General features: G+C 34.4%; 3 protein-coding genes across 6 annotated transcripts in view; 1 reads left to right on the forward strand and 2 right to left on the reverse strand.

Moving 5' to 3' along the window:
* Positions 1 to 6: 6 nt before the first annotated feature.
* LOC106135667 (protein FMC1 homolog) lies at positions 7 to 428 on the reverse strand. Its single transcript, XM_013336032.2, has one exon. The coding sequence runs from the start codon at positions 426 to 428 to the stop codon at positions 102 to 104; it is 327 nt and encodes a 108-aa protein (XP_013191486.1). The 3' UTR covers positions 7 to 101.
* A 14-nt stretch (positions 429 to 442) lies between these two features.
* Positions 443 to 1,377, reverse strand: LOC106135656 (uncharacterized). The gene is made up of 3 exons (XM_060945327.1): positions 1,218 to 1,377; positions 1,065 to 1,128; positions 443 to 517 (listed from the first exon to the last, which is right to left on the reverse strand). The coding sequence occupies exons 1-3, from the start codon at positions 1,355 to 1,357 to the stop codon at positions 479 to 481; spliced, it is 243 nt and encodes an 80-aa protein (XP_060801310.1). The 5' UTR covers positions 1,358 to 1,377; the 3' UTR covers positions 443 to 478.
* A 3,909-nt stretch (positions 1,378 to 5,286) lies between these two features.
* LOC106137033 (uncharacterized) overlaps positions 5,287 to 26,584 on the forward strand; it is a 77,890-nt gene continuing 56,592 nt past the window's right edge. The window contains exon 1 of one of the 4 annotated variants that reach the window (XM_060945429.1): positions 5,287 to 5,637. In XM_060945429.1, coding sequence (XP_060801412.1) covers positions 5,506 to 5,637 — 132 coding nt within the window. In that variant the 5' untranslated portion in view covers positions 5,287 to 5,505. Of the gene's footprint in view, positions 5,638 to 12,178; positions 12,300 to 22,789; positions 22,975 to 26,584 lie in introns of those variants that run through there. The other 3 variants (XM_060945428.1, XM_060945430.1, XM_013337791.2) reach the window with 3 other exon arrangements.

The following is a 26,584-nucleotide window of genomic DNA, read 5'->3' on the forward strand; positions in this document are numbered from 1 at the left end:
ACAACAATAAGTAAAGCTAATTTATTTCTCAACTAAGCATACTTTTTGTACTACACAGCTATTAAAAAAAATATTTACACAAATTATTCATTTCCATTATTTTATGGTTTAGGGTCATGTGGCAATTTGAAGCCGACCATTTTTGCTGTATCTTCTACGGACCTCTCCCCTCTTCCTTTAAATTCTGCATTTATTTCCAAATATTTCCTTGAATAGTGCAAATAGTCACAATATGTTTTTGCCTTGAAATGCATTTCATCAATGGCTTTACACAACTGTTGATCTGTAGTTTGATATTTACGATATTGACTCATTATATATTGGACCATTTGGTTCTCAGATAATTTCTTCACATTGCTTTGTTTACGAAGCTCAGACAGCAACTGTCTTAGGGTGACCAGAGCTGGCTTTGAAGTTATTGAAGCCATTTCACACCTTCAACAAAATCAAATATTCAATTTTTTAACCATTAGCGATGTTATGAATTCTTCTGTGTTCTTGTAAGTTGGCTTTTCACCTTCCGTCCAAAAATTTGATTCTTTTGTTAATTTCTCAGCAGGAAAGTAGTGGATAGATGTATCATTAAAAATGTCTGTATATTTAAAATTGTTTTGCAATACAATTTCCGAAGTATGTGGATGGATTTGGAATATGTATGGAACAGTTTCTGATATTATTCTACTAGGATGATTGTCAAACAATGAAGAGAAACTATTGCAAATGAGAATACAATTTTGGAGATTGGTAGTCCAGTTGCTCCATAGGAAGTTGTTTGTCAATTGTTTAGGACAGTGAGGCAAGTAGACAAAAGTGATGCCTTCTTGAGAAATTACATAACTTCCTTCATTATTTTCATCAATTACATCAAGATGTAAACATTTCAATATTTCACATTCATCTTTGTAAAATATCGGATCGTGTACCAAGACTTTTTGAATATCACACAAACTTTTAAGGCACAGTAAAAAAGCCAATTGGTACCGTGAGATATTGCATTCGCCTATATGTCCTAAACCAAAACAAACTATTTCTAAAACTTTTCTACCACCAACAAGTGTACTCACAGATTTAGATATATTAATGAAGTACTCTGATTGCCTCAATTCCTCAACAGCACTCTGTATTCGGCTGGAAAACATAAAAATACAAATTAAATAACCTCAAAAATATTGGGAATCGCGTAAATATGAAATATAAAGAACCGAACAAAAACTAACCAAATAGCTTTATCGATATCTACTTGGGCCTCTTGTTTTACAAAATCAGTGCTATGATTTGGCAATCTTGTTAGATTTTTCGTAGATTTTTTACTTTTTACAATTTGAAACCCTTCATTGTCGAAAGACGATTTTGACATTTTGGTCTGTGATAAAAATGTCATTACATTAAGATGACATTGACGTTGTCGGTAAGTAGGGATTCTAAACAATGATCGTTCATAAAAATATATTCATCTTTCACAGCATCACTTATAGCAAAATAATATGCAAAGGCGTAACGAGGTACGGAAAAGGCAAAGCTGCCACGAAAGCAGTCGGTCGCTTTGCTATTAAAATCTAGGTAAGCAGTATTACCTACTTGAGAGTTGTGCTTCACATAAGCGATCGGCTAGCTACAAGTATTTTACCTGAATCTCATTTCTGTATCATTCAGTCATCCAGCTGGACGGGGCCTTTTGGCCTGTTGGCCCTGTTTACCCCGGAAGAGTTTATTCCTAATATGAATATGAATTAAAAATCCAGCCACTGGGATCAATATCTAAAGTTCAATAGGTAACCTATCTTTTTTAAAATATAAACTTGGAATATATGTCACACTGTCAAGGCGATTGTAAATTTCATCACAGTAATTTTAGATCGTGAAGTTAAGCAAAGGAGAAAATCTACATCTACTTAGATAAACCACAGAAATGGGAAGTGCTGTTAGTTATTGAGCAAATTGTGTCAAATGATGCAATTTTCTATAGGTACCTACCAAGTCAGATAATATGAAATCAGGTATACTTATATCTAGTGTCCGACCGAAGGTCTATTTTTGGCCGAAGCCGAAGCCGAAGCCGAAGGTTTATATTCTCTCAGCACTCAGTAATTAATTTTGTTCAATATTGTCTACAAGCTACAATTAATATTAAAATTATTTCAAAACCTCAATATTGAAGGTTTATATATTGACTGTCTCATATAGAAGTTGATGATATATCATATAAAGATGTGCAAGAACTTGTGCGATTAAAGAAGAAAGCATGGCTGGATTTGTTAGCAGCAAAAGCTAACTTAAGAATGCAAGAGGTTATAGATGAAGATGTGAATGAAGCACATAAGGAATATAAAAAAATGAAAGATTTGGTTAAGAAAGCTGTGATTAGAAAGAAAAAAGAGTATAAAGAGGAATTTGATAAAAGGTTATCAGAAGACTTTCAGTCAAATCTGAAAGTATTCTGGAAATCCGTAAGGTCAGCCCGAGGAAAAACTATAACCAGAGAGCTGACTAGGATCAGATGCCAGGATGGTAGCGTTGTGAAAGAAGAAGAATTTGTGCTAAAGATATGGAAGGACTATTTTGAGAGTTTATTTGAAAAAAAAGAAAGGAAATAAGAAAGAGTTCTGCTATAGCGAAGAAAAAGAGAATGAGATGGAAGGCGAAATTGAAATGAAAGCAGGAAAAAGCTAGACAGTTGTACTGCCTTTTCAATTTGTGTTGGAGAAGCGGCCGAGTACCAAAAGATTGGTGTAAGGCTGTTATCGTGCCACTTTACAAAGGAAAAGTGTCACAACTGGACTGCAAAAATTATCGTGGTATAAGCCTTCTTAGCGTCGTCGGCAAATTGTATGCTAAGGTATTGATTAAAAGAGTCAGGAATGAAACTGATGGCAAAATATGGGATACTCAAGCGGGATTTCGAAAGGGAATGGGATGTACTGATCAGGTCTTTTCTTTGCGGTGCATAGCCGAAAAGTTTTTGGCCAAGAGTCAAAAAGTCTATTGCACATTCGTGGATTTGGAATAGGCCTATGACAGAGTTGAGAGGAATGAATTGTGGTCAGCACTTTCTATGCATGGGGTGAGCAGTCTCTTGATACGAGCACTGAAATCCTTATATGAGGATTCGTGTGCTTGTGTCAGGATAAACGGAGCGCACACTGAGTGGTTTAAGATTGAGAAAGGCGTTAGGCAAGGATGTGTTGCGTCACCGTGGCTGTTCAACCTATTTATGGATAGTTGTTTGACAGATTTGTAAGAGTCTGAAAGTGGATTAAGGATGAATGAGTTACTCGTCAAATGTCTGCTCTATGCCGACGATCAGGTTATACTGGCAGTTACAGGAGATGGTAAACTGTATGCAGTAAGCTTTAAAGGAGAAAGGAATGAAAGTGAACGTAAGTAAAACTAAAACACTGGTTTTTGAAATGGAGAAAGAAATGACAGCATGTAATATTTTGATTGGAGGAGAAAAAGTTGAGCAAGTGAAAGAGTTTGTATATCTAGGATCAAAGTTTACATCAGATGGCAAGTGTGATAGTGATATTGAAAGGAGAGTGAACACGGGGAACATGGTGAATGGAGCTTTGCATGCCTTTATGAGCAGTCAGAAACTATCCAAAAAGGCTCGACTGGCTGTGCATAGGGGCGTGTTGGTCCCGACATTAATGTATGGGAGTGAAAGTTGGGTATGGCAAAAGAAGCACGAAAGCAGAATAAATGCAATGGAAATGAGAGCGTTACGGAGTATGTTGGGTGTGAAATTGAGTGCCCGGATAAGGAACAGCGTGATTAGGGAATGTTGTGATGTGAAAGAAGATGTAGTTACAGGAATAGAAAAGGGTATGTTGAGATGGTTCGGTCATGTGGAGAGGATGAATGAAAACAGGTTGACTAAGCAGATATACAAGGAGAGTGTGGAGGGAAAGGTCGGAGTAGGAAGACCTAGACGAACGTATCTTGATCAAATTAAGGACGTCCTGTTCAGTTCGTTCAATCTCGACGGTCGCTCGGACCTTCGGCGAAACCTTCGGCTTCGGTCGGGTTTTGGGCCGAAGCCGAATGTTTCGCCGAAGGTGGATATTTTTTGGCCGAAGGTGGCCGAAGCCGAAGCCGAAGCCGAAGCTTCGGTCGGACACTACTTATATCACACTGGTATCGAACACTTACCTATTTTTACGTAAATAAAATTAAAAGTGTTTGTTACTTACAAAAAAAATATTATGCACCACTATTCTGCATAGGGTAAAATCAGTTCTCCACAAAACGAATCCCGATTCCCGAATGTACCTATGTGTTTCCTTACCGTATGATTTAAGCCGTAAGAGCATCGAATCGATTAGCAATAAATTTCACCCCCAAAAGATATGACAATTATTAAGTGATGTTGAATAACCGCGATAAAGGTTGAACCTGGGCTAATGGCTTTTTAGTTTTTCCTTAACCGTTCTACTACTGAGATTTTTACTAGATATAATTGCCATCTATTTATAAAAAAAATTTGCCGTGTGGTTCCCGGCACCAGTACAATAAAGAATAGGACCACTCCATCTCTTTCCCATGAATGTCGTAAAAGGCGACTAAGGAATAGGCTTATAAACTTGAGATTCTTTTTTAGGCGATGGGCTAGCAACCTGTCACTATTTGAATCTCAATTCTATCATTAAGCCAAATAGCTGAACGTGGCCATTCAGTCTTTTTAAGACTGTTGGCTCTGTCTTCCCCACAAGGGATATAAACGTTACCATATGTATGTATGTATATATGTAGACATAGGTAACTTACTAATGCAATCACACACGGATTTTGATGCGGTCTTGGCTAATAACTAGATCCTTATTTCAGGGAGGAGAATAGTAATGTCGAAGGCCAAACAGAATAGAACATTGGTTTATTATGAATCATCTTATCTTATATGTGGTCCACTTTTGATCGTTTTGTCCAAAAGACCTATTTCCCACGAAAGCGATGCGTCCTTGATCAGGTATTTGGGTTGGGGAAATTGACTACAAACATGCGGGCCGACTAACGCGAGTGATGTGACGAATAATAGAGCATGTATTGTCCGTGGTAGGTATCAAATCTACAATGGTCGAAGTCGAAGCATTCAAATCACGCTCTTGTATTCGTTCAAACATACCGTAACACAAATAAGGCGACAATAAAGTCTAACAATATTATTAGCGGAGGAAATTTAGTCACAGGACGTCGCTTCTGAACGCTCCCGAAAATAACGCGCCAAAACTTTTTTCTTTTTTACCGCGTTCTTATTTCAAATTTATCATCACAGATAATTTACTTTCTATTTTTATGCAGTTTTAAAGTGACGCACTAGTTACGGCTTAGAGTAATCTATGCAGAAAGACTCAATTAATTCGCGACGCTTCGTTACATTTTATATAACACTTTAATGTGGTCGGTGGTCAAGATTTGTTTTTAAATATATTTAGTTTTATTACGTCTGCGGGCTGTAGCTATCGTGTTTGAGTGAAATTTGGTTTAAAGACGATTTAGTTGTGATGCAAAATGGAACGTTACACAGTGACTAGAAGATCATCAAAAAGGAAAAACGATGGACTGCTAACTCGTTGGAGGAAGAAATATGTTGGCGGTATCCTGAATAAGCGGTCATGGATCACAAGTGGATATGACCTAAATGTAAGTACCCTTTATGAAAGAACCATTATTTTATAGGTATATTAAATGACCATTTACAATGTTTTCCAAGACCCAAATTCTAAAGGCATAAAATCAAAAATATCATTCTTTATTTTAAAAGAGACACACGTACATACATAAATAAACTTTATTTTAGGTTCCACTTTGTCAGCGTGCGTGTCTAAAACTGCAGCTATCTGATGCTAAGTCTGACAAATATATAAGTAGATAAAATAATGACATTGTCATGACAAAACATACATTGGGTTACTTGTAGATTTAAAATAAAAAGGACACTATGATGTTCCCAAAGAGCGACTGAACCACTGAACTTTTACAACTTTTTCTAGAGGCTGAAGGCTGAAGTTGACGTTGTTGAATAAAATGCTGCAGTTCAGTTAGTTACAGCTTCTTCCGCACTGACGCTTTGGAAGCAGCAGTAAACTTAGTTGTTAGTAATTTATTTGACGTCAACCAAAGTTTTGCAACCAAAAGAAATGACAATTATTAAGTGATATGAAGTGTCCCATAATAATGAATAAAAATTTGAATTTGACTCCCTGTAGTACTTAATTTACCTTGGAGGAGAAAGACCTCATCAGAACATCATTGACGCCGTCAGAGGGCTCCTTATACTCTCAAAATATAATAACTCTCCTAGAAATAGCTAGCAATATCTTTAAAGCCTCACACAATAACATACACAGCATATCAATATCATGTTTCCATCCCTTACGGGGACACAGAGTTGACAACTCTCATAAATACCGACAGGTCACGTCCAGCTTGATATTAACGCGTTATAATGTCATTAATTTACTTAAAGTGCAGTTCAAAATGGCGACATTCTGACAGTTAGCACATCATGAGGAACAAATGGTTCACTCGTTAGCTTCCCGTATTGCGTTCTATTTTACGTCATTGCTATACTTGCAACATATGCAAATTAACTTTACTATACCGAGTAGGATTGTATCGGAACGTTGCAATATAGGTATTAATATACCTTTGAGATCTGTATTGTCAACGTCTATTGTTTAGTAGCTTTTGCCTGTGACTTCTACCGTGGCGTGTGATTCGTCTCGATTTTCTTTTATTTTCTTCTAATGTTAATCCCATTCTAATATCCAACTCAACGAGTGGATGTCGTAAGAGGCGATTAATGTTGGAGCGTCGGTGTTAGATCAGGCAAGTAATAATGACTATTTTCGAATGTACATATTTTACATTAGTTTGAATAGCAACTGATGCTCTTACGGTGGGGGAAAACATCGTGAGGAAACCTGCACATTCAGGCAACTGGTCGTGTAACCTTAATCTAATAAGGGTTAAGGTTCCCCTGCAAAGTTTGCGGAGGTCAGATGGGAGTCGCTTCGTGTAAAGACCAGACTTACCCAATCAAGGATCAACAGTTCTGTGGTGAGATAGGTGGGATTTGAACCTGCGTCTTTTACGGGCATTTCGCATGGGTTACCGATTCGACCACAACCGAAGTTCATGAAGCCACGTAAAATAACACATATATACATACATACATATAATCACGTCTATATCCCTTACGGGGTAGACAGAGCCAACAGTCTTGAAAAGACTGATAGGCCACGTTCAGCTGTTTGGCTTAATGATAGAATTGAGATTCAAATAGTGACGGGTTGCTAGCCCATCGCCTAAAAGAAGAATCCCAAGTTTATAAGCCTATCCCTTAGTCGCCTTTTACGACACCCATGGGAACGAGATGGAGCGGTCCTATTCTTTTTTGTATTGGAGCCGGGAACCACACGGCAATAAAATAAAGGTATACAAAAGCAAATATAATGTACTTAGACTGTTAGAAATACTAATATCTTTCTACTCGGTATATTGCGGAACGTCGGCAAAGTCACGACTTGTATCGCACTACACGTTTGTTGCGGATTACGTTATACTTAATTCCACAGATCTAAGTACGTTGCGTTCATGATGGACCCGACTTAACGTACCTACGAACTTCTGATTATCTACATACATCTTAATTTTTTATCTAGGTATTTACTAGCTGTCCCGGCAAACATTGTTTTGCCATATAAAGTAATTTATAGTTAAAAAAAAAGATGTAGACCGATTCTCAGACTTAGTCAATAAGTAGCTCATAAAATTTCATGAGAATCGGTCAAGCCGTTTCGGAGGAGTACGGGAACGAACATTGTGACACGAGAGTTTTATATATAAGATTGTTATATTTATTATAAAAATAAGAAATAAGAGTTGTAGAGTTTTTCAGTCTTATTTCGTAACACACGTGAACCTTTTTGAACTTAGGTCGGGGATTACTTCAATATGTGTAATTTGTTTGTTGAAGCCTACGCCTATTACAGATATTTTAGAAATTTTTGTATCTGTCGGAAGAAATTTTCTTTTTATTTTGAGCATAATCCAGTTGAAAATGGAAATGAAGAATGAATGATGATAAAAAAAACTATCAAATATATATTTTTTTGGTTTAACTTCGTTATTAAACTAACTGGGAGATGTTTATTGGTTATTCTTGTCTATTGTTCTTTTGAAATCAAATGAATCTTCGTTCAAAAATCCCCAATACTCTTTTGTTGTGTACAAAAATATTTACACACATCTATATGAATGATAATGGCGATTGTCCGCGATTATAGTTTCAATTCAACCGTATTAACAATATTTTCAAAATTAATATTTAACATTTTTGAACTTTACTCAATATTATTAATGTTTTCAACTAAGAATTTGAGTATGTGGTGTTTACCTAAAATGGTTTGCACATTTTGCAATTAAATTAACATACATGTGTATTAGATTATATATCATGTATCAATGTAGCCAACAATGGTAATAGTAATAAAAAAAATAATAGCTAATTGGATTTTGACAATTTATAGTATTTCGCGGTTACCAGTGACGTTTCTCTACAGGTTGTTTTTTTTTATCTACCGTCGATGAAATATCAAATACCCAGTACTTAAGTAAACGACAATGTGCGCAGGCAAAGCCGCGGGAAAACTCTTGTAAATATTATATTCAGGACCAATCGCTACTTTCATTTCACCATACTTCAAAAGGTACGTTGCACCTATACCTACTGAATTGGTCGGCGCATGAGCACCTTATTTGCATTGCATTGGTGCACAGCAGACGCGAATTGCATGCAATATTTTTGACATGATATATTAAAGCAAAGATAATTACATACATACATACATAAACTCACGCCTCTTTCCCGGAGGGGTAGGCAGAGACTACCTCTTTCTACTTGCCACGATCCCTGCATACTTCCTTTGCTTCATCCACATTCATAACTCTCTTCATGCAAGCTCGGCGGTTTTGGGCACTTTTGACCTGACCCTTCACCAGGATAATAAAAATAATAAATATAGATAATAAAGATAATTATCTATATTTTTTAAGAATCAGGTACTTTTTGGTAGTTATGCTATGTTATTTCAGCCCCAGTGAGTTATGTCGATTGTCTGTTACGCTTTTACGGCGAAAACACTTTTCCGATTTTAATATAATTTTGATATGCATAAATTGACGAAACTGTCTCTCTATATAAATCTAAAAAATATCTTATTTAACTGTGGTCTACGCTTACGGAGACGTGGTAACAGCCAGTTTTATAGATTATACATCAGTGGGTAATATTATCGAACTGAGTAAAATGAGGCATTTTGTACGACTCCCGCGCAAGTAGACCAAATGCGGTTCACATTAAGTTGTAACATATGTAACTAGGTAAGTATGTTTGTGGCTGGCTGCGGTGTACATTAAATATATTTAACTTTATCATACCCCACTTGTGGTTTTGCTATTGAAACACTTATCTTGAATTATATGAAATAATTTTAACGCCCGATCATGTTTTTTTTTATGAAATTTTAAAAAGAATGACTCGTGATCATACGCAATAGGTAGACTTAATGACAGTATGGCATTAGGTATACTCGTATACCAGTCTAATCTGTAGACCAAACTGAGATTTGGGTAGTATTTTTTTTTTAATTTACTATTTCCTCTGTCTATCCCGTAAGGAATAAAGACGTGACTATACCTATGTGTGTACATACTTAAAAAGAAGATAGGTATTACCTTTTCTGAATCTCATCAAAATTCTATGAAAAAGGAACTAAAATGACTGCCGCAATATTGCACATTTTCTCACGTGTGTTGTACTACATACATAATACATATAGTTATGTCTATATCTATGGGGTAGACAGAGTCCAGAATCTTGAAAAGACTTATAAGTCCTATAAGCTACTTTCGGATACCATACGATCCCATGTTTAAAAGTTTATCCCTTAGTCGCGACACTTTAACGATATCATCGTACACACGTCATAGATAGAGAAAAACAGAGATATACAGTGACAGGTTGCAACCCTTTAGCCAACACATTTTTAAACGCATCCTACGACGTGGTTATTATACTTAGGTACGAAGTAAAATATAAGCGTAAAAAAAACATTTTATTCCATTCTATTCTTTTCTTTTTATTCCATTTTATTCCATTAGGTCCAGAGGATAGGTAGATACTTAATCCGTGAAAGCGTAACAAATAAATAAACACACTTTCGCATAGATACTTATTCATAATATTTGTATGGATTTGCATGTCGGACCGTATTTACGCTAACTACGTAACTTACTCTAACATAATGCCTACATTCCGATTGAAGTGTTCAAAATGGCGTTTGACGTGTATGAATGGTGTATGGTGAAACTTGCTTCGGCAGTGATCTCTTAAAGACTTCAAAAATTTAGCATTATTCTTCTCGAGTTTGATTCCAGTTGAGTCTTCTTGAGAAGTCTAGGATTTATACTTTTAAAAGGGAATTATCGCGACGCGGGAATCCAGTCATCCTGTGACCACGGTCGGTGTGACCCGATCGTATGTAACGTCAAGAAAAAACGGTAGGTTCTTGTTAATTCCCGTTTGCATACAGAATTAGTTTATAAATTACGATCGAGGAAAAGGGTAAAAAGTGTTATTGCAGGAACACAAAGGTTTTCCGCTCAACCCAATGGTAGACTGTCAGATAATGTTATTAGCATTAAGTCCGCCTATTGTACTTAACAAATTGTAATTGTTACAATAAAGAATAAATAAATAAACAAACTCCCGTCTGACCTCCGTGGTCCTGTTAAAAGCGGAACCAAATCTTACCTCTTAGATCATGGTTTCATGGCTCAATATCGCGGGAAAGCAAACTCTAAAATAGCACACGGATTGAAATCTTTAGAAATACTGAACCGATATTGATAATTACTTCTACGTTAAAAAGGTACGGTATCTGCAGGTCTCAAGTCTTTATCCCTGACGGGGTAGACAGAGCCAACAGTTTCGCTATGTATTTACGTAACACGGGAAAAGCCGTATCGAACCGCTCTAGATCTAAATATAATAGGTATTATAAATGACCTAAGGGTATCGTTAAATTACTATCTATCCCAGCATAGTTCTTCCTTAAGTGGTTTATACTTAAGTGAACTCCGAAGCTAACATTCTATTTATATTGCCAGGAAATACTCGTCAGATATGAAGATTTAATTCCAAGATTATGCAATGCAAAATAGCTACGATAAGTGTGGACGCTTTCATGGGTTCACTAGGTTTCACCCGCGTCTTCCAATATGAGAATTTTTATTATTTTTTTATGAATGTCCGTTGGAAATCCGAAATTAAAAGTAACTCCTTGATCCTTGTAGGTATATGCAGTCCGAAAGTCAATTAAGATTTTTCTTAAATATTAAGCGACTTTTGTAGTTTCTAATCCTTTCACCTCGGAGTTTATTAATAAAATAAATAGGTACTGTTTAGTTAAACAATTTGATGTCTACAGTATGAAAGACAGACAATCTATTATATAGTTACTGTATGGAAGTGTTGTGAAGTATGGTTATGCCCTAAGGCTGAGATATGGGAGAATTAAAATGCGAACTGGACCCTCGATGACTTCCTGAGACTCGTTTCTCAAGTTTTTTAAAACTCGTTAGCTTCCAGTCCTTTTTCAACATCTTAAGCTAACCAAGTTATTTCATAGAGTTCGCTGTATCTAAGACCAACTTAATATTGCACAAATTCCAAAAATCAAACAAATTTCAACTTTATTTCAACGTTCACACAGTTTTCTAGTACGAAAATCGTCGAGAATTGCGACAGTCCTACACCAAGTCATACTCATATACATTATACTTGTTGTGTAGTTTAGTTGCTTACAAAGTGTTAGAAGGGAAAGGTCTGTGTTCTAACTTCCACTTTTGAGGACTTAGTTGTCTAATACACTGTGATATATTGAACCTGCTCACTGATTCTACTCACGCAAACGTGACTGTCTATAAATTAATACTTATCATTGTGCATCAATGACAATCGATTGTGCCTGTGCCTCATGAATAAAAAACTTATAAACATTTGCATTCGCGCCAAAATGAGCTGTCAGTTTGTTTTATTTTTCGATGTGGATTGTTCGCCGGTCAGCATTGTTATTTAGTGAACCATAAACTTCGATTTTTAATTTTAAAATTGGGAAGTGATTGGGAAGTAGTGAATTAATTTATTTTTAAACAAAGTAACTGAGATTAAAGGTGCCATTATGCCCCAGATTTTCTTCAAAAAAGTAATGGTGGTTAGGGAGCGAGGCGACTACGAGGTAAGCAACTTTCACTTTCCGTTCCCGGTCGGCGCGTTCGCCATTAATTTAATGAATACCTATCAATATTATTATTAATATATAAACTAAACATAAAAAGCTACTTTTGAGTATATGGCCAGGTTATTATGGCTACGTTTTAAATTAATAAACATGCTTCGATACTGGACTTCGATTATATAAATGAAACAACAACTCGGAATATTAATCTGAAGTAATATTTTTATATTAGCTATATTAATATTTCAAACTGTTGTCACATTAAAATTACTGGTATCTTTTTTATTAATAATATATGCTTATTTATTAAGATATTTAAGTGTTATTATTTAAAGCGAATTTATTTTATAACAACTCATCTTTATAACCTAATGCCATGGTCAAAAGCGAATCATCTCAAAAGGTTAAAAATCATCAAATGTCAGACATCTACGCAAATTAATGTTTTTTTTTTGTTGATCCTAAAACTAGCACTTTTGTGCGGCTTCGTCTGCGTCCTCTGACATTTGACAACTCTTAAAACAGAACCTTTTAAGTCAAATCTTTTATTCTCTAAATAAAATATGTCAATTGTCGATTTATTAACAAACCTTTCTATAAAATTAGATACATTATGGATGAATTGATTTCAAAATTACAATATAGATCTAAATATACTATACTCAGTAGGTACATTAGATTGTAAGTTAGATAAAATTTTACTACAAGCCCGCATGAGAACGTTGCAAAATGCAGTCGGCCTTCAATCTCTCATGATATTATTGGATAGTATAGTACATACGAGTTTCTAGGATTGGTCTATTATAGTTTTTACTCTGTGGACGGCCTTAAACTACATTTAATAGCTGTCCAGTTCATTAGATGTTTAGTCTGATGAGGTTTATTTTAGAATTAATTAGAAATAGAATAAATTATAACTAATTTGTTATTCGTAATAGTTTAATTAAATTTCTATTATAAAAATCTCGTGTTGGTACGTAGGAAATGTCATTGATTAAAGAAAGTACTGAACCGATTTTTATAAAAAATTTCACATGTCAAAAAAAATGACATCGATGTACGATGATAAGATTATTTTGAAATATGGTTAGTTTGCTGTGCCGTGTGGTTCCCGGCACCATTACAAAAAAGAATAGGACCACTCCATCTCTTTCCCACGGATGTCGTAAAAGGCGACTAAGACATAGGCTTATAAACTTGGGATTCCTCTTTTAGGCGATGGGCTGGCAACCTGTCACTATGAGTATTTGAATTTCAATTCTATCACTAAGCCAAACAGCTGAGCGTGGCCTATCAGTCTTTTCAAGACTGGTGGCTCTGTCTACCCCGCCAGGGATATAGACGTGATCATATGTATGTATGTTAGTTTTCAGCGCATATACTGTTTGTAAAAATAAATTATCTGCCTAGTAAAATTAGTTGCTGAGTCACAGCAACGCGTGGCTAGTTTTTCTATAAATTCGTACTGACTCCTAGGGGTATCGTAAGTAGCTATGATTATTAGTTCCTGTGAGAAGAAAATCTTTTCTTAGCGGTACCAAATATACTGATCTACGTAAGTATTTGATAATATTTAGTACGCTGGTCTGTGACACCGGAGGTCCCGGGTTCGAATCCCGGTCAGGGCATGATGAGAAAAAGAACTTTTTCTGATTGGCCTGGGTCTGGGATGTTTATCTATATAAGTATTTATTATAAAATATAGTATAGTTGAGTTATCTCGTAACACAAGTCTCGAACTAACTCAATCTGTGTAATTTGTCCTGTATATACATATTTATTAAATAAAAATGTTGACTCGTTGATGTCTTTAATAGGCGATATATTTTATTATTTTAGGCACCTACCAGGTACTTACTTACACGTGCCGTGTGATTCTCGGCACTAATAGAAAAATAATAGGACTAAGGGATAGGCTTATAAACATGGGATTCTTCTTGCGAACCAACCTGTTACTATTCTAATCTCAATTCTATCATTAAGCCAAACAGCTGAATGTGTCATATCAGTCTTTTCAAGACTGTTGGTTCTGCTTACCCGTTAAGAGAAATAGACGTGATAATATGTATGTATAAAAAAAAATGTGGAAAAAAAATATTTAACCAAATCGGGGTTCTAAGTACCCTACTACTCTAACTGTGACAGCTTGCAAGCTTTCATGAAAAGATAAATAAATTTAAGTTACTAAGTTCATGAACAAATTATTTAAGTAAATAAAAATATTAATGTTTATTTACTTTAATAGCTTAAATCATGTAATGCATGAAACAAACATGAAGACGCAAGACAATCGTCGTCAAGTCGCGTGCCATTAGTCGGGGATCCAGAGCGTGACTGTTTGTTTGTTTTGTCACGGCCTTGGACCCGATGTGAATACTTCTTGCACTAGGCTTTGGTACTATATATAATACATACCTTCATGCGCATACTTCGTATGTTATTCAGAATAATTATAATTAATAAAAGACGTAATTTTTAGTTATTTGTCAGAATATGCAGTCGAAATGGACGAGCTTACAAAACAAGTGGGAAGATGTAGTCTCTGCCTATTTCTCCGGGGGGAATAAGGAGGAGAGCCAACAGCTCCAATAGCAAAGAACAAAAAAAAATTATATATTTCCCTTTACCGGCTACCCTTACTTCTAATCAAGAAATCAACATACGAAGTTCAGCTTCCTACACCCAGTTCATTTCCATTCAGTATTCTAATAAGATAAATGAAATAAAAATAATCTGAACTTTGACAAACATATCCGTTTGATCAATCGATTTAATCAAGATTTTTGCTCATTAAAATTAAACCAACCAATGTTCTTTGAACCATAAATTAGAAATTATCTACCCTATTACGCCCTTTAGCATTTAAAAAGGCTATGTCACCTCTCAAATCTGCAACTTACACACTGAAAATAAGGTACCAAATCAATTAACATTACCACCATATGAAAGTATCTATACTTAGTTTAATAGACCTAGGTCATGCTTCTATAATGGTCAGATTGTATGGACCGGTGCCAGGGTGAGGTCTTAGACCTTTTAAGGAATACTGATTGCATATGCATGCTCAGGTTGGTGCAAATGGGTGCGGTTAGTGAGAGTATTATTACAAGAATGATAGAGGGCAAATAAAATTTAATCGGCATTAAAAATTCTTTTGGCTTTTACAAATCAATTAATTAAAAATTCGCAGTGTCGATGCAAAATAATAAAAAGACTGGAACAACTTACTAAAAATTCATGTCATTCACGCGAAATGACCGTATTTTCGATATTTTTGTTTCTAACGTTTATGTATTACTCTTAAATAGGAATGGAAGAGGGGGAGGGGAGGGGGGGGATATTATGTGTATACTTTGTATGACCAAGTCAAAGAGACCTAAGAAAATTTCATTTAAATCAGAACAATAAATAGTTTTTCGACTGATGCGAGTTAATTTCTCAATAAAAGTCAAAAATGATATTTTTTTTGTTATATTTACACGTATAGGTTGCAATAGCGCTGCCCTTCTAATAGCAATAACTCAGTAAAATCAGCATAAATATACATTACAGACAGACAGACCACCAATAAAGTGGTTGAAGAATATGTTTATATGCTAATATTATGTCATTTGGAGTTTTAGATTGAGCTTGAAGTGTTACATAAAGACATTATACATAAATTAACAAAATCTGACTACCTAGGTAATATATTATGTAATGTTTTCAAATCGACAATTAAATCTACATTTTTAAACATTTTTACGAAAAACCTGGCTTAATTTAAGTAGGTACCGAACTATTGACAGCAATTCCTGAAAGAATAAAATATGATAAGATTTTTTGTTACGTAAGAACTTTCGTGTGGTATTTTCGTACAAGTTTTGAAGACCCATAAACTATTTCAATGAACCGAAGTTTGCAGGTTTTTCTTTAAATACCGAACTTAATAAAATGAATTAGCGTCACCTACACGAGCGAATTTAACGTCACCTTCACGTACGAATTAAACGCTACCTACAAAAGAATACTTAGATACGAGTACTTACAGGATTTTTTACTTTAATTTACGTTCATAGCTGATTTGATAATTCGCAAATCCCAGGAACTTAAGTTGCTATCAGATTAAATAACCCTGTCTCCTTCTCCACGCTCTTACTTATATATACGCAAAATCAAGAAGATTGTTTCAGTAAATTACGCATCAATAGACAATAAAGAAACAAATAAACTTACTTTCGCATTTATTTTAGTTGGGATTCATACACCATAAGTCCGCCCTTGTACGTCGTTATTTTTAATGTTTTTTATGTATTACTTATAATTTGTTATGTACAATAAAGAATTTACAAACAAACAAACAATATTCAATCGGTGTGGCTTACTAAACCAAAAGAAAGTGAATCCATCTCAGTAACTACTGTATAAATAAACAACACACAAAACGAAAAGTGAGAGTTTGATTAACATCCTGTGACTAAAATAAATGCGTCTTCATTAGCAGATCCCTTTAATTAGACTCATAATACCGCTAACAATTTTGAGCCTTATTACGGCGTGTTAAAGACTCACAAATTAATATTGGCGGCAAAAGCGAAAGCGTCAATCTGTCACCAAATGATGTCATGTGTTGCTAACAGATGGCGCCAGTATGCGTCATTGGTTTTTGTTGTTGACCTTTTTGTGTGTTGACCTTTTTAGCAAAGCGTTTTTAGTCATTAATTTAAAGATGCACTCACATTATTTGCGTTAAGTTTTACGTAGGCTACAAAAGGTCTTGAAGTAGGTGGACGGTAATTAATTGGTTGTTAAGTAAAACCTGAAATTCTTGAGGGCTTCCTACATGCTCTCAGCATGCATTAGGAGTTACAAATTACCTTAATAGCCTTCAAAATTGTATGGTTGACCTAAATACCGCAATGATGAGCACGTTGTTCCGGTAGGAATTTATGTGTTTGATTCCCGACATTACGACCCCTCTATTTCTTTGTCGTTGATCTCGTAAGCTGCGAGTAAGGAACACGCAATTTCACAAGTTGCGACATCCATAATCCAATAATGTAAGTAGTCTGTCTGCACTACAACTGAAAAAAGATGTGTTCCTCCCTTTTTTTATTTATTTATTTCAGAAGCTTAATTCTTTATATAAACGAGTACCTTACCCGAGTTGCTACCACAAGCTTACTACGATAGAAGTACACGTGTGTGACGAAGCATTGACCCGTGGTAAACATGCAACATTTGAATAAGGGAACTTCTTGTTACATATACATAGTTCCTTAATTAACAGAAGTAATGAGAAGGGAACATACGACATTATTAAGTGCCAACTTCGGTGAATTTATTCATAAAATGGCAGAAATGACGATCACTAATTGCCAAAATTAAAATCTATATCATGAAAATGGTTTTAGTAATTCTCACTGGTAGGCTGATAGTAATTTTGAACCCCAGTGTGATAATTAACGGTAAACCCTTACAAATACGTCTTCCCAATGTAAACAAATGTGCTATATTTTATTCTATCCACTGAAACTTACAAATCGACCTTTAGTTGAATAACATACGTATTTAATTGACAGATTGACATGTATGTAAATTTGAAGAATTACGAAGTGGTCACTGAGTGTAAGGGCTAAGCTGATAACCTTGTGAAACAACAATCTACAGGTTTATATATACGTCAGATTCCTACTTCTTATGTTCTGTTTTATGAATGTCAGCCCTTCACCGAGTTAAGCGTTGGACTTAAGGACTGTGCATTTTCATAATCAAAATACCAAGAGACTTGTAAGACCAAACAATCGCACCTTAAAATGAAAAATCTAGGACTTAAGGAGCTAAATAAAGTACTCATTTTTTATTCCAAGACCTATACATACAAACATAAATTTTATCAGGACTTAATCCCTGCGGGGTAGACAAAGCCAACAGTCTTTTCAAGAATAAAAATAGTTTGTTTTGCCAGCACCAGATAAAAATACATACAAACCATAATACCTGTTACCCACAGGGTAATATCTCGTCGTCTTTAGAAGATACATACACAAAAATTAAATAAAGATGTCATGACATTTTAACAAGCATAAAACACAAGTCATAACATATGAAAGCAGAAACATTAAACAGAATTTTCCACGTACTTAAGTAATGGTGACTTTCACTAAACAATTTGTCTACATACGTTATGGGTACCCATTTGTTTATACACAAAATTATACCCGTAGAAATCCTACATAAATAGTTACTATCAAAGCGTTTTCTCAATTGTTAAATAATTGTATGCTGCAAAGGTTAAAACTAAACTACTCGTACTTACTCTTTATTTCTGCTAATAGTTTATTCCTATGTTCTATTGTCTACCCCGCAAGGTATATAGACGTGATTATATGTATGTATGTAGTTTAGTCCTAGATTTAATGAATTTTGAAAAATTAAATTTTTAAACTTACGTTACAATTTAGTTCTCGAAATAATAACATGTAACTAAGTATGTTCTTAATAGGTTTATATCAATATTGAAGTTCTTATTTTATCAATATATATATTGTTACACAACCTTTGTTTCATGGTTTACATTCTATTATCATGCCATACTGCTGTAACTTCGATCATAAAGTCAGGTCCTGTCAACTATTTAGCTTGACACATCGGCCAATTAATTAAAACAGTTATTTAACAGTCTCGTATGGGAAAAGCAGCTCTATTAAAATGACTTATGGTTATTTTCTATTGTATGCAAATGTAGAATCTTCTGCTCGCAACAGGTTCTCAGGTTGTGAGAAAGGTGACTTGCGCAATCTTTGGTTCAATGCATCACATACGAGCGATTATCTGAGCAAACTTTGATGTCAATTAAACTGTAGTTTAAACTGTAGTTTTTTTTTTGTTTTTTTTTTAATCAGCAACAGAACTGGTATTATATTTCTGTGTTACTTATAAAATCCATGCTTAGAAATTCATACTTTTAATAATAAGTTTGTAATGGTAAGAATAAGTAAGATTTTAGTAAAAATTTTCTTGTAGTGTCAAAATTGAAACTCCGTGCATTTTATTTTGAAAGAAGCTTCAAATTAAAGTTTGTAGGAAAAATCAATGACTAATTTATCTAACTTAAAGTCAATTAATATTAGTCACATCCAACCTAAAGTAGGTATTCATAACATGTAGGTACACGTATAAAATTAGTACTTACCTAAGTAGTTACTTATAAAAAAGGACAAATATCACAGAAATAAAACATTAGTAACATTGCTTTAATTTAAAATATATTTCATTAATTTATTCATTGTTTTTTTTTTGTTGTCAATATACCACTTGAATACATAAAATTAAATAACGCTCAGCTTCTCTCTCCGCTAATCGCTTGTCTTCCATCACTTACCCCACGCCTATTAGACCACGAGTTATCACGTAGTTTGTTATGCCGAATGATCTCTTATCATTCGATTTCTCTTTTGAGATGTGCTTGACCTTTGCAGTGAGCGTATTTGATAAAAAATAGTGCAGTTATCTATACTGTCTGACTAAGCCATCAAGTAGAACGTAGCCTTCGTGTTCTAGAAAAAGTTGGCTCTGTCTTTTCCGTAAGAGTAAAAAAAACTACATGAATAATGTCTGCCAGATTTAAAAAATGTTTAGAGATACTAACAGAATAAATGATCACTCTATTTTGCTTTGGGTGTTAAAGGTGACAAGAGGCAAAATTATAATACTAACGACTGATTTATCAACTTAGACTATCCTACATAGGGCACTGTCTGATAAATAGCTGCAACCAATCGATCGATTTAAATCTTAAGCAGCTTCAACTTACGTACATGCTTTCTTAAGTTTACATTAGTTTCTTAATAATAATATGCAGCTTTACCTTCAAAAAAGATAAAAGAGTACACGGAAATCCTGGTATAAGGTCAGGTCAAGCCAATCTGACCGACGAGCTTGCATGAAGAGAGTTATAAATAAGAATGAAGCGAAAGAAGCAGTTATGGTGGGATTGTGCCAAATAGTCTCTCCCTACCCCTCCAAGAAAAAGACGTGAGAGGTCTGTAAGGATCGTAGCAAGTGGAATTCCATAGTTTCTGCCTACCCCAATGGGAAACAGGCGTGATGGTATGTATGTATATATGTATGTAAACAAATTATAGTTTATCTTTTAATTTAAAACCAAACCTAAAAAACCTTAATAAGAATGGAAGAAGATTTAAACAAACGCAACGCATCGCCGCCTTTTTAAAACAATGACAGTGAAAGTGGATTTCACTAAACAACTAATTATAATGAAGTTATTGTAGAGAAATATAGTTACAGCGGTATTCAGACTGGAAACAAATGTTTTGAACACAAGGTTACTGTACATTTTATTTGTAAAAACAGACAAACAAATATTCGTGTAAAGTTTTTTAACTCCATTTTAACTTTATCTGCATACATTCATATAATCACGTCTATATCCCTTACGGGGTAGACAGAGATAACAGTCTTGAAAAGGCAACTGACAGGCAACGTTCATCTGTTTGGCTTAATGATAGAACTGAGATTCAAATAGAGAACGGCCACGTTCAGCTTTATGACTTAATGGCGACATTTACTAACTCGATTAGAACGATATCCATCGGAAGAAGATGGAGTGGTCCTATTCTAAAGAGCCGAGAACCACACGGCACATGTGGGATCAGGTTTATACACAGCGGGTTTAAACCACGTTAAATTCTCAGTTGTCGTAATATTGACCGGTCCTAAGCTAACATTGAACCGTAAATAATGATGTAACAGTGTTACGTGGTCGTTCAAACTTTCTTTTTGCGTTGTAAAACCATAAATATTCAATAAGCAGAGAGACAAGTGCTTTATAAATGTCATCGCAAATACATTGAATATCATAATATATATTATATGATCACATCTTTATCCCTAACGAGATAGATAGAGCCAAAAGTCCTGCAGAGACTCAAAGGCCTAAAAGAAAGGGCATTATAAAAATGAATTTTTATAATGCCCTTTATATTCAGCCTGTGTAGTATTTTTAATGGCTGTAATTTTGTAAACTGCCGGTTGCAAGACAACTAAACTTATAATTAACATAGGTATATAAAGGTCAACACTAACTGGTAGCTAAGTAACTTTTAGGTTTAAGTACAAAAATGTAGAAAATTACTAAGGTTTTGTTTTTTATACCCAACACGCGAAGTACTTAACAAAATAAAAAAATAATCATATTTTTGTAACTTATTTCCAGTCTGTCTGTTACAACTGAACTGTTAAAACTTGATAAAGCAAAGGAAAAGTGCCGTGTGGTTCCCGGCACCAATTAAAAAAACGACCATTCCTTCTCCTTCCCATGGATGTTGTAAGAGGTGACTAGCGATGGGCTGGAATCTTGTCATTGTTTAAATCTCGATTGTATTAATCAATCATCATCAAGCCAAAAACCTGAGGGCGGCCTATCAGTCTTTTCAACACTGTAGGCTATATACCCCGCAAGGGATATAGACGTGACTATATATCTTTATGAAAGACGCTAAATAGTTACATGTGTTTGTTTGTTTTATATTTGGAATAAAAAATTATGAATAAATTAAATAATTGCACACATAGGTACTTACCTTAAAAGGGCAAAGTAATCTCTGACATTATTATGATTTGTACACGACATTGTTCAGAATAAAGAAAACTTACAGTCCCCTTCAATCGGCTTATTATTATACAGTGCTCTTTAAAAGGGCCCAGCGCCCTTGACTCTTTCATACAAACTCGTGAATGACTCACAATTTTTAATTTAGCAATACTTCGCATTAAGCTCTTCATTCATTCGGCTTCAATGTTGGAGATTTAAAAATGAATCACTGGCCTGGTAATATAAACTTTTTAAAAACGTTATTTCAGCAGAAATAGCTTAAACTTAGTACTTTCTAGTTCACTTAGTAGTTCACTTTTATAAAATTAGTTTAGATAAATATATAGGTATATGTGATAAAGTCTAAGATGTAAAAATACTTGCAGTACTTACTTACTCCAAAACTAGTTCCGTTTACCAACTGAGTAAGTGCCGATCGTATTTACTAATCTGGGTCAAATTCATAATAAAATGTTTATTGAACAAGCGTAGGGCTATCTTGGCTTTTATAACTAAAATTAATATGTAACGAGTACATTATAATCGGTAGCAAATATTACATAATTTGGTGCTATAACCGATTTTTTAATGACAATTATTATGTAAGAAAAAATTTGACACAAATATTTATTTCCGTTTACAACTCGTTTCCGAATATTTTTGGGCGTAGAAATAAGGATAACATACTTTTGGTTAAAAATATAAATAAAATATGTACGAGTATCTCAAGAATCTGTGCCTAAATTTTGTTTTAACGTTTTAAGAAATACGTTACCTATTTATTTTTTATGCCATGTGATTTGGCTAATTTTTGTCTAGCCTAATTAACGAGACATCTTCATAACTGCCTGCATTTCCTGCCTGTACAGAATAATGTTGCTATTACAAACAGCCAGTGTTTTATCGCGCTCCGTTGGCGCGAGACGTCATTCTTTGCACGCCATTTTTAAAAGTAAACACGTTATTTTTTTACTTTGGTGTCACGTTCGAAAACTAAAACATTAAATTTTGTGATAGGAAACTGTGATAGTGCACTGAGTTTGGATTTTTGATTACGGAAAAAATATTAACAAATTGAAGGTAAGATTTTTCAGTAATTATAAGAATAATTCGTATTTTTCTAATTTATGTGGTTATCATATATATCGACTTTCTAAAAACAGGTTCAATTTAGTTGTAGCAATTACTTTTAGAATGTTTTTTATTACCTTGTAATGCAATGTAAACAAACCGCAAGTTATGTAAGTATGAAAGCCATTGAAAATATCAACATCACTAACAAGTAACAATGCCTACGCGAAACAATTACAAGAACAGAGATGTTTTACAAACTTCTACGAATAAAAATAAATGAAATGTTACAAAAAATTCATACAATGCGTGTTTATTGAAAAGTATCAGGCTGAATGCAAAAAAAAGAGCGGTGGTAAATTTCCACTACCTTCGGTTTACAAAAGTATTGTTATTAAAAAAAAAAACATTACCATCGAAGAGTAGGTACTCGCGAATTGCGACCTTAGCACTAGCTAAAGACAACTTCCTTGAAAGTTATTTATTCAAATAAATACCTAATATTTAAAGATTTACTGTAACGTAACGATAATAAAATAAAATAAAAATTTAGTATAACGTGTCGATCCTGAAATAAAAAAAAAATTAAAATAAACTAAGTAATTATACAAGATTCGGAAAATAAGGAAATTATAACTTTTCAGGAATCGATTCCACGATATAATAAAGAACTAATACTACCGCTACACAGCAACCATTCTTGGGTAGTAGATTCTTCATTACTACAGCCCTTTCTAAAATTAATGTGTGAAGATTCCATTCACGTATTCCATTAAATCTCGATCAACTTTGAACGATGCACTTCCGGCTGTCTGAATGCACCATTATAACAAGTTAACGTAAATAAAAAACAATGTAAACAAAACAAACGAACCGGTTGGGAGATTGTCTGATGTATAATTACATTCATACTTGTACATTATTATAATCATACATATAATCACTTTTTCCCGGAGGGGTAGGCAGAAACTACAACTTTTCACTCATCACGACATAAATTTCTTTTATCTAATTATATTTTTATACATAATTAATATTTTTATGCAAACACGTCGATTTAGTGTACGCTTCAACTATAGAAGATATTGACAGAAATATGAAAAAGTAATTAAATGGTCAAACATAAATTAATCTCTTTCCGAAAGGGATAGACAGAGGATTTAATCCTTTATCAGTTACACAATCCCGATAATTTCACACGAACGCAGACTAAGAGAAGTTATATACCGAAATACTGTAGTATAAAAACATTTTTTTCTTGTAACCGGGTAGCCAATATTAGTTTATATATTAAAATAATTCTGAACATGTTTTATGATTAAATTAATACCCGACCGATATGAAAATGTATGTTAGTATTTAACCGTAAACATACACCATTTTATAATCATCTGTAAACATTCGCGACAAGTTTTCAGCACATGGTCATAACATAATTACAAAACAGACTCATAATATTAAACATACAGAAAGTGTACATACACACAACATGTCTCATACCTACATTATATCGATATATTTTACAAAACGTGCCAAATTAAATTTCTTTTAACCATGATCTAAATTTAGTTGAGATAATAATCTAGATTATTTATAAGGATGTACTATTTGTTGCAATAAAATTACAACAACAACTTATTGATTGACCGACTGTCATATTAAAACATAGCTCAAGCCACTGAATCTAGTCTAGACATACAAAATTTTTATAGTAGGTACCTTTGTGCCGTGCAGTTTCCGAAGAATAGAACCACTCTATATCTTTCCCATGGGTGTTGTAAAAGGCGACTAAGGGATAGGATAAACTTGGGACTCCTCTTGTAGGCGATAGGCTAGCAACCTGTCAATTCCAACATAAAACCATACTGAACTTGACGTTTCAGTCTTTTGTAAACTTTTGGATCTGTCTACTCCGCAATGAATAAAAAATTGTACGAGTATATTTGTCTGGGTACAAGAACTTATTTATTTTCAACCAAGCCCACATCTATTCTTGTTTGATAGATATACAATGACATACGAACGCACGTTTCTTTTGTTGACGATCTATGTTACTCAATGAGACTAACAGCATAGTTCCGGCCTTCTCCGCATCACAATAGAACAGTGGCTCTCAAAGTGGCATTCAACACTCGAAAATGCAAAGTTAAACTTACGAGTATTTACTCCTCGCTCCGCTCGTGTATATTGTACTCTGCGTTATATTGCTTATACTAACTGATGATCATTTCATCCAAATCCGTCCAATACTTTTGCAATAAGTAGTCACAAATATACTTACAAATGTATATACAATACAATGAGTAAGTAAATTCTGTTTATGACATGGAATATGTTACTATATTAAAAGTTTAGCTTACATTTTGTTTCACCACAAAACACGAAGGATAAGTATAGAAATGTAAGAATAGAAAAAAAATTAAAAGTAGACGCAGTAAAAAGCGGCCTAAACAAATATATTTGTGTTATGAATGTGGATGAAGCAAAAGAAGTATGCAGTGATCGTGGCAAGTGGAAACATGTAGTCTCTGCCTACCCCTCCGGTAAAAAAGCGTATGATGTTTTATATTATAAGCGGCCTTATAGCACTACAATCTTTGTCATAGCACCAGGGTTTGAGGACCACTGGCCCAATATATGTACGATACACAATACGAGTGTACGTACGATTCAGTTACAGGCGCGCAGTAAATGCTGTTTTGAAACACCCATGTTTGCAACCATTGCAACACGCGTATATTTTGTTTTTTTTTCTTGTCAATTATGCAAAAAAAAATAATCGGTAATTAGAAACCAAGGTTTTTTTTTAATATTTTCAATTAGGTATTGGAAATTTGAGTGCGTTTGACCTCAATTAGCCTGATGAAACTAGATGTTAAAAAGATTAACTGATGCTCTTATGATGAAGGCGAACATCGTGTAGGAATCTGCAAATGCTGGAAATAGTGGTATCATGGTTAAATAAGGGTAAGGTTCCTCTGCAAAGGTAGCGGAGGTCAGACGGGAGTTTAAAATCCAGGATCATCCTGCTCTCCAGAGTGGTGACCAGGATTAATACTAGGCTGATAATGGTTATTAGTTCAAAAAATATTGTTACAACAACTTTTTTTATAGTTTTTTAAATGCACACACAACTTTTACTTATTTAGAGAATATTTTCGTAAGAGCCCTCGAAATCATAATTCAGTGGAACGATCTAATATGCAACTTTAATAAAGTAACCACAGAATTTGTTATTATTATTTGTTACTTACTAAACCACGAGCTTGCGTACTTAACCTTCAACACAGCATGTGTTAGGCCATCTTCATTGTTGTGATGCGTGTTGCAATAGAAAAGTTATATTTATAGCTTGCTATTACATATGGTCACGTCTATATCCCTTGCGGGGTAGACAGAGCCAACAGTCTTGCAAAGACTGAATGGCCACGTTCAGCTATTTGGCTTAATGATAGAATTGAGATTCAAATAGTGACAGGTTGCTAGCCCATCCCCTAAAAAAGAATCCCAAGTTTGTAAGCCTATCCCTTAGTCGCCTTTTACGACATCCATGGGAAAGAGATGGAGTGGTCCTCTTCTTTATTTTTTCGAATGGTGCCGGAAATCACACGGCAATAAA

This window comes from Amyelois transitella, chromosome 8, assembly GCF_032362555.1.
Source record: "Amyelois transitella isolate CPQ chromosome 8, ilAmyTran1.1, whole genome shotgun sequence".
Lineage (NCBI taxonomy): Eukaryota > Metazoa > Arthropoda > Insecta > Lepidoptera > Pyralidae > Amyelois > Amyelois transitella.

What these genes read in the sequence shown, in the direction of transcription:
- LOC106135667 (XM_013336032.2), bottom strand. Translation starts at nt 428, where the DNA reads ATGGCTTCAATAACTTCAAAGCCAGCTCTGGTCACCCTAAGACAGTTG.
- LOC106135656 (XM_060945327.1), bottom strand. Translation starts at nt 1,357, where the DNA reads ATGTCAAAATCGTCTTTCGACAATGAAGGGTTTCAAATTGTAAAAAGT. An exon ending in GATATCGATAAAGCTATTTG is followed by an intron (nt 1,129 to 1,217) that starts GTTAGTTTTTGT and finishes TATGTTTTCCAG; the next exon opens with CCGAATACAGAGTGCTGTTG. An exon ending in TCATTAATATATCTAAATCT is followed by an intron (nt 518 to 1,064) that starts GTGAGTACACTT and finishes TTTGGACGGAAG; the next exon opens with GTGAAAAGCCAACTTACAAG.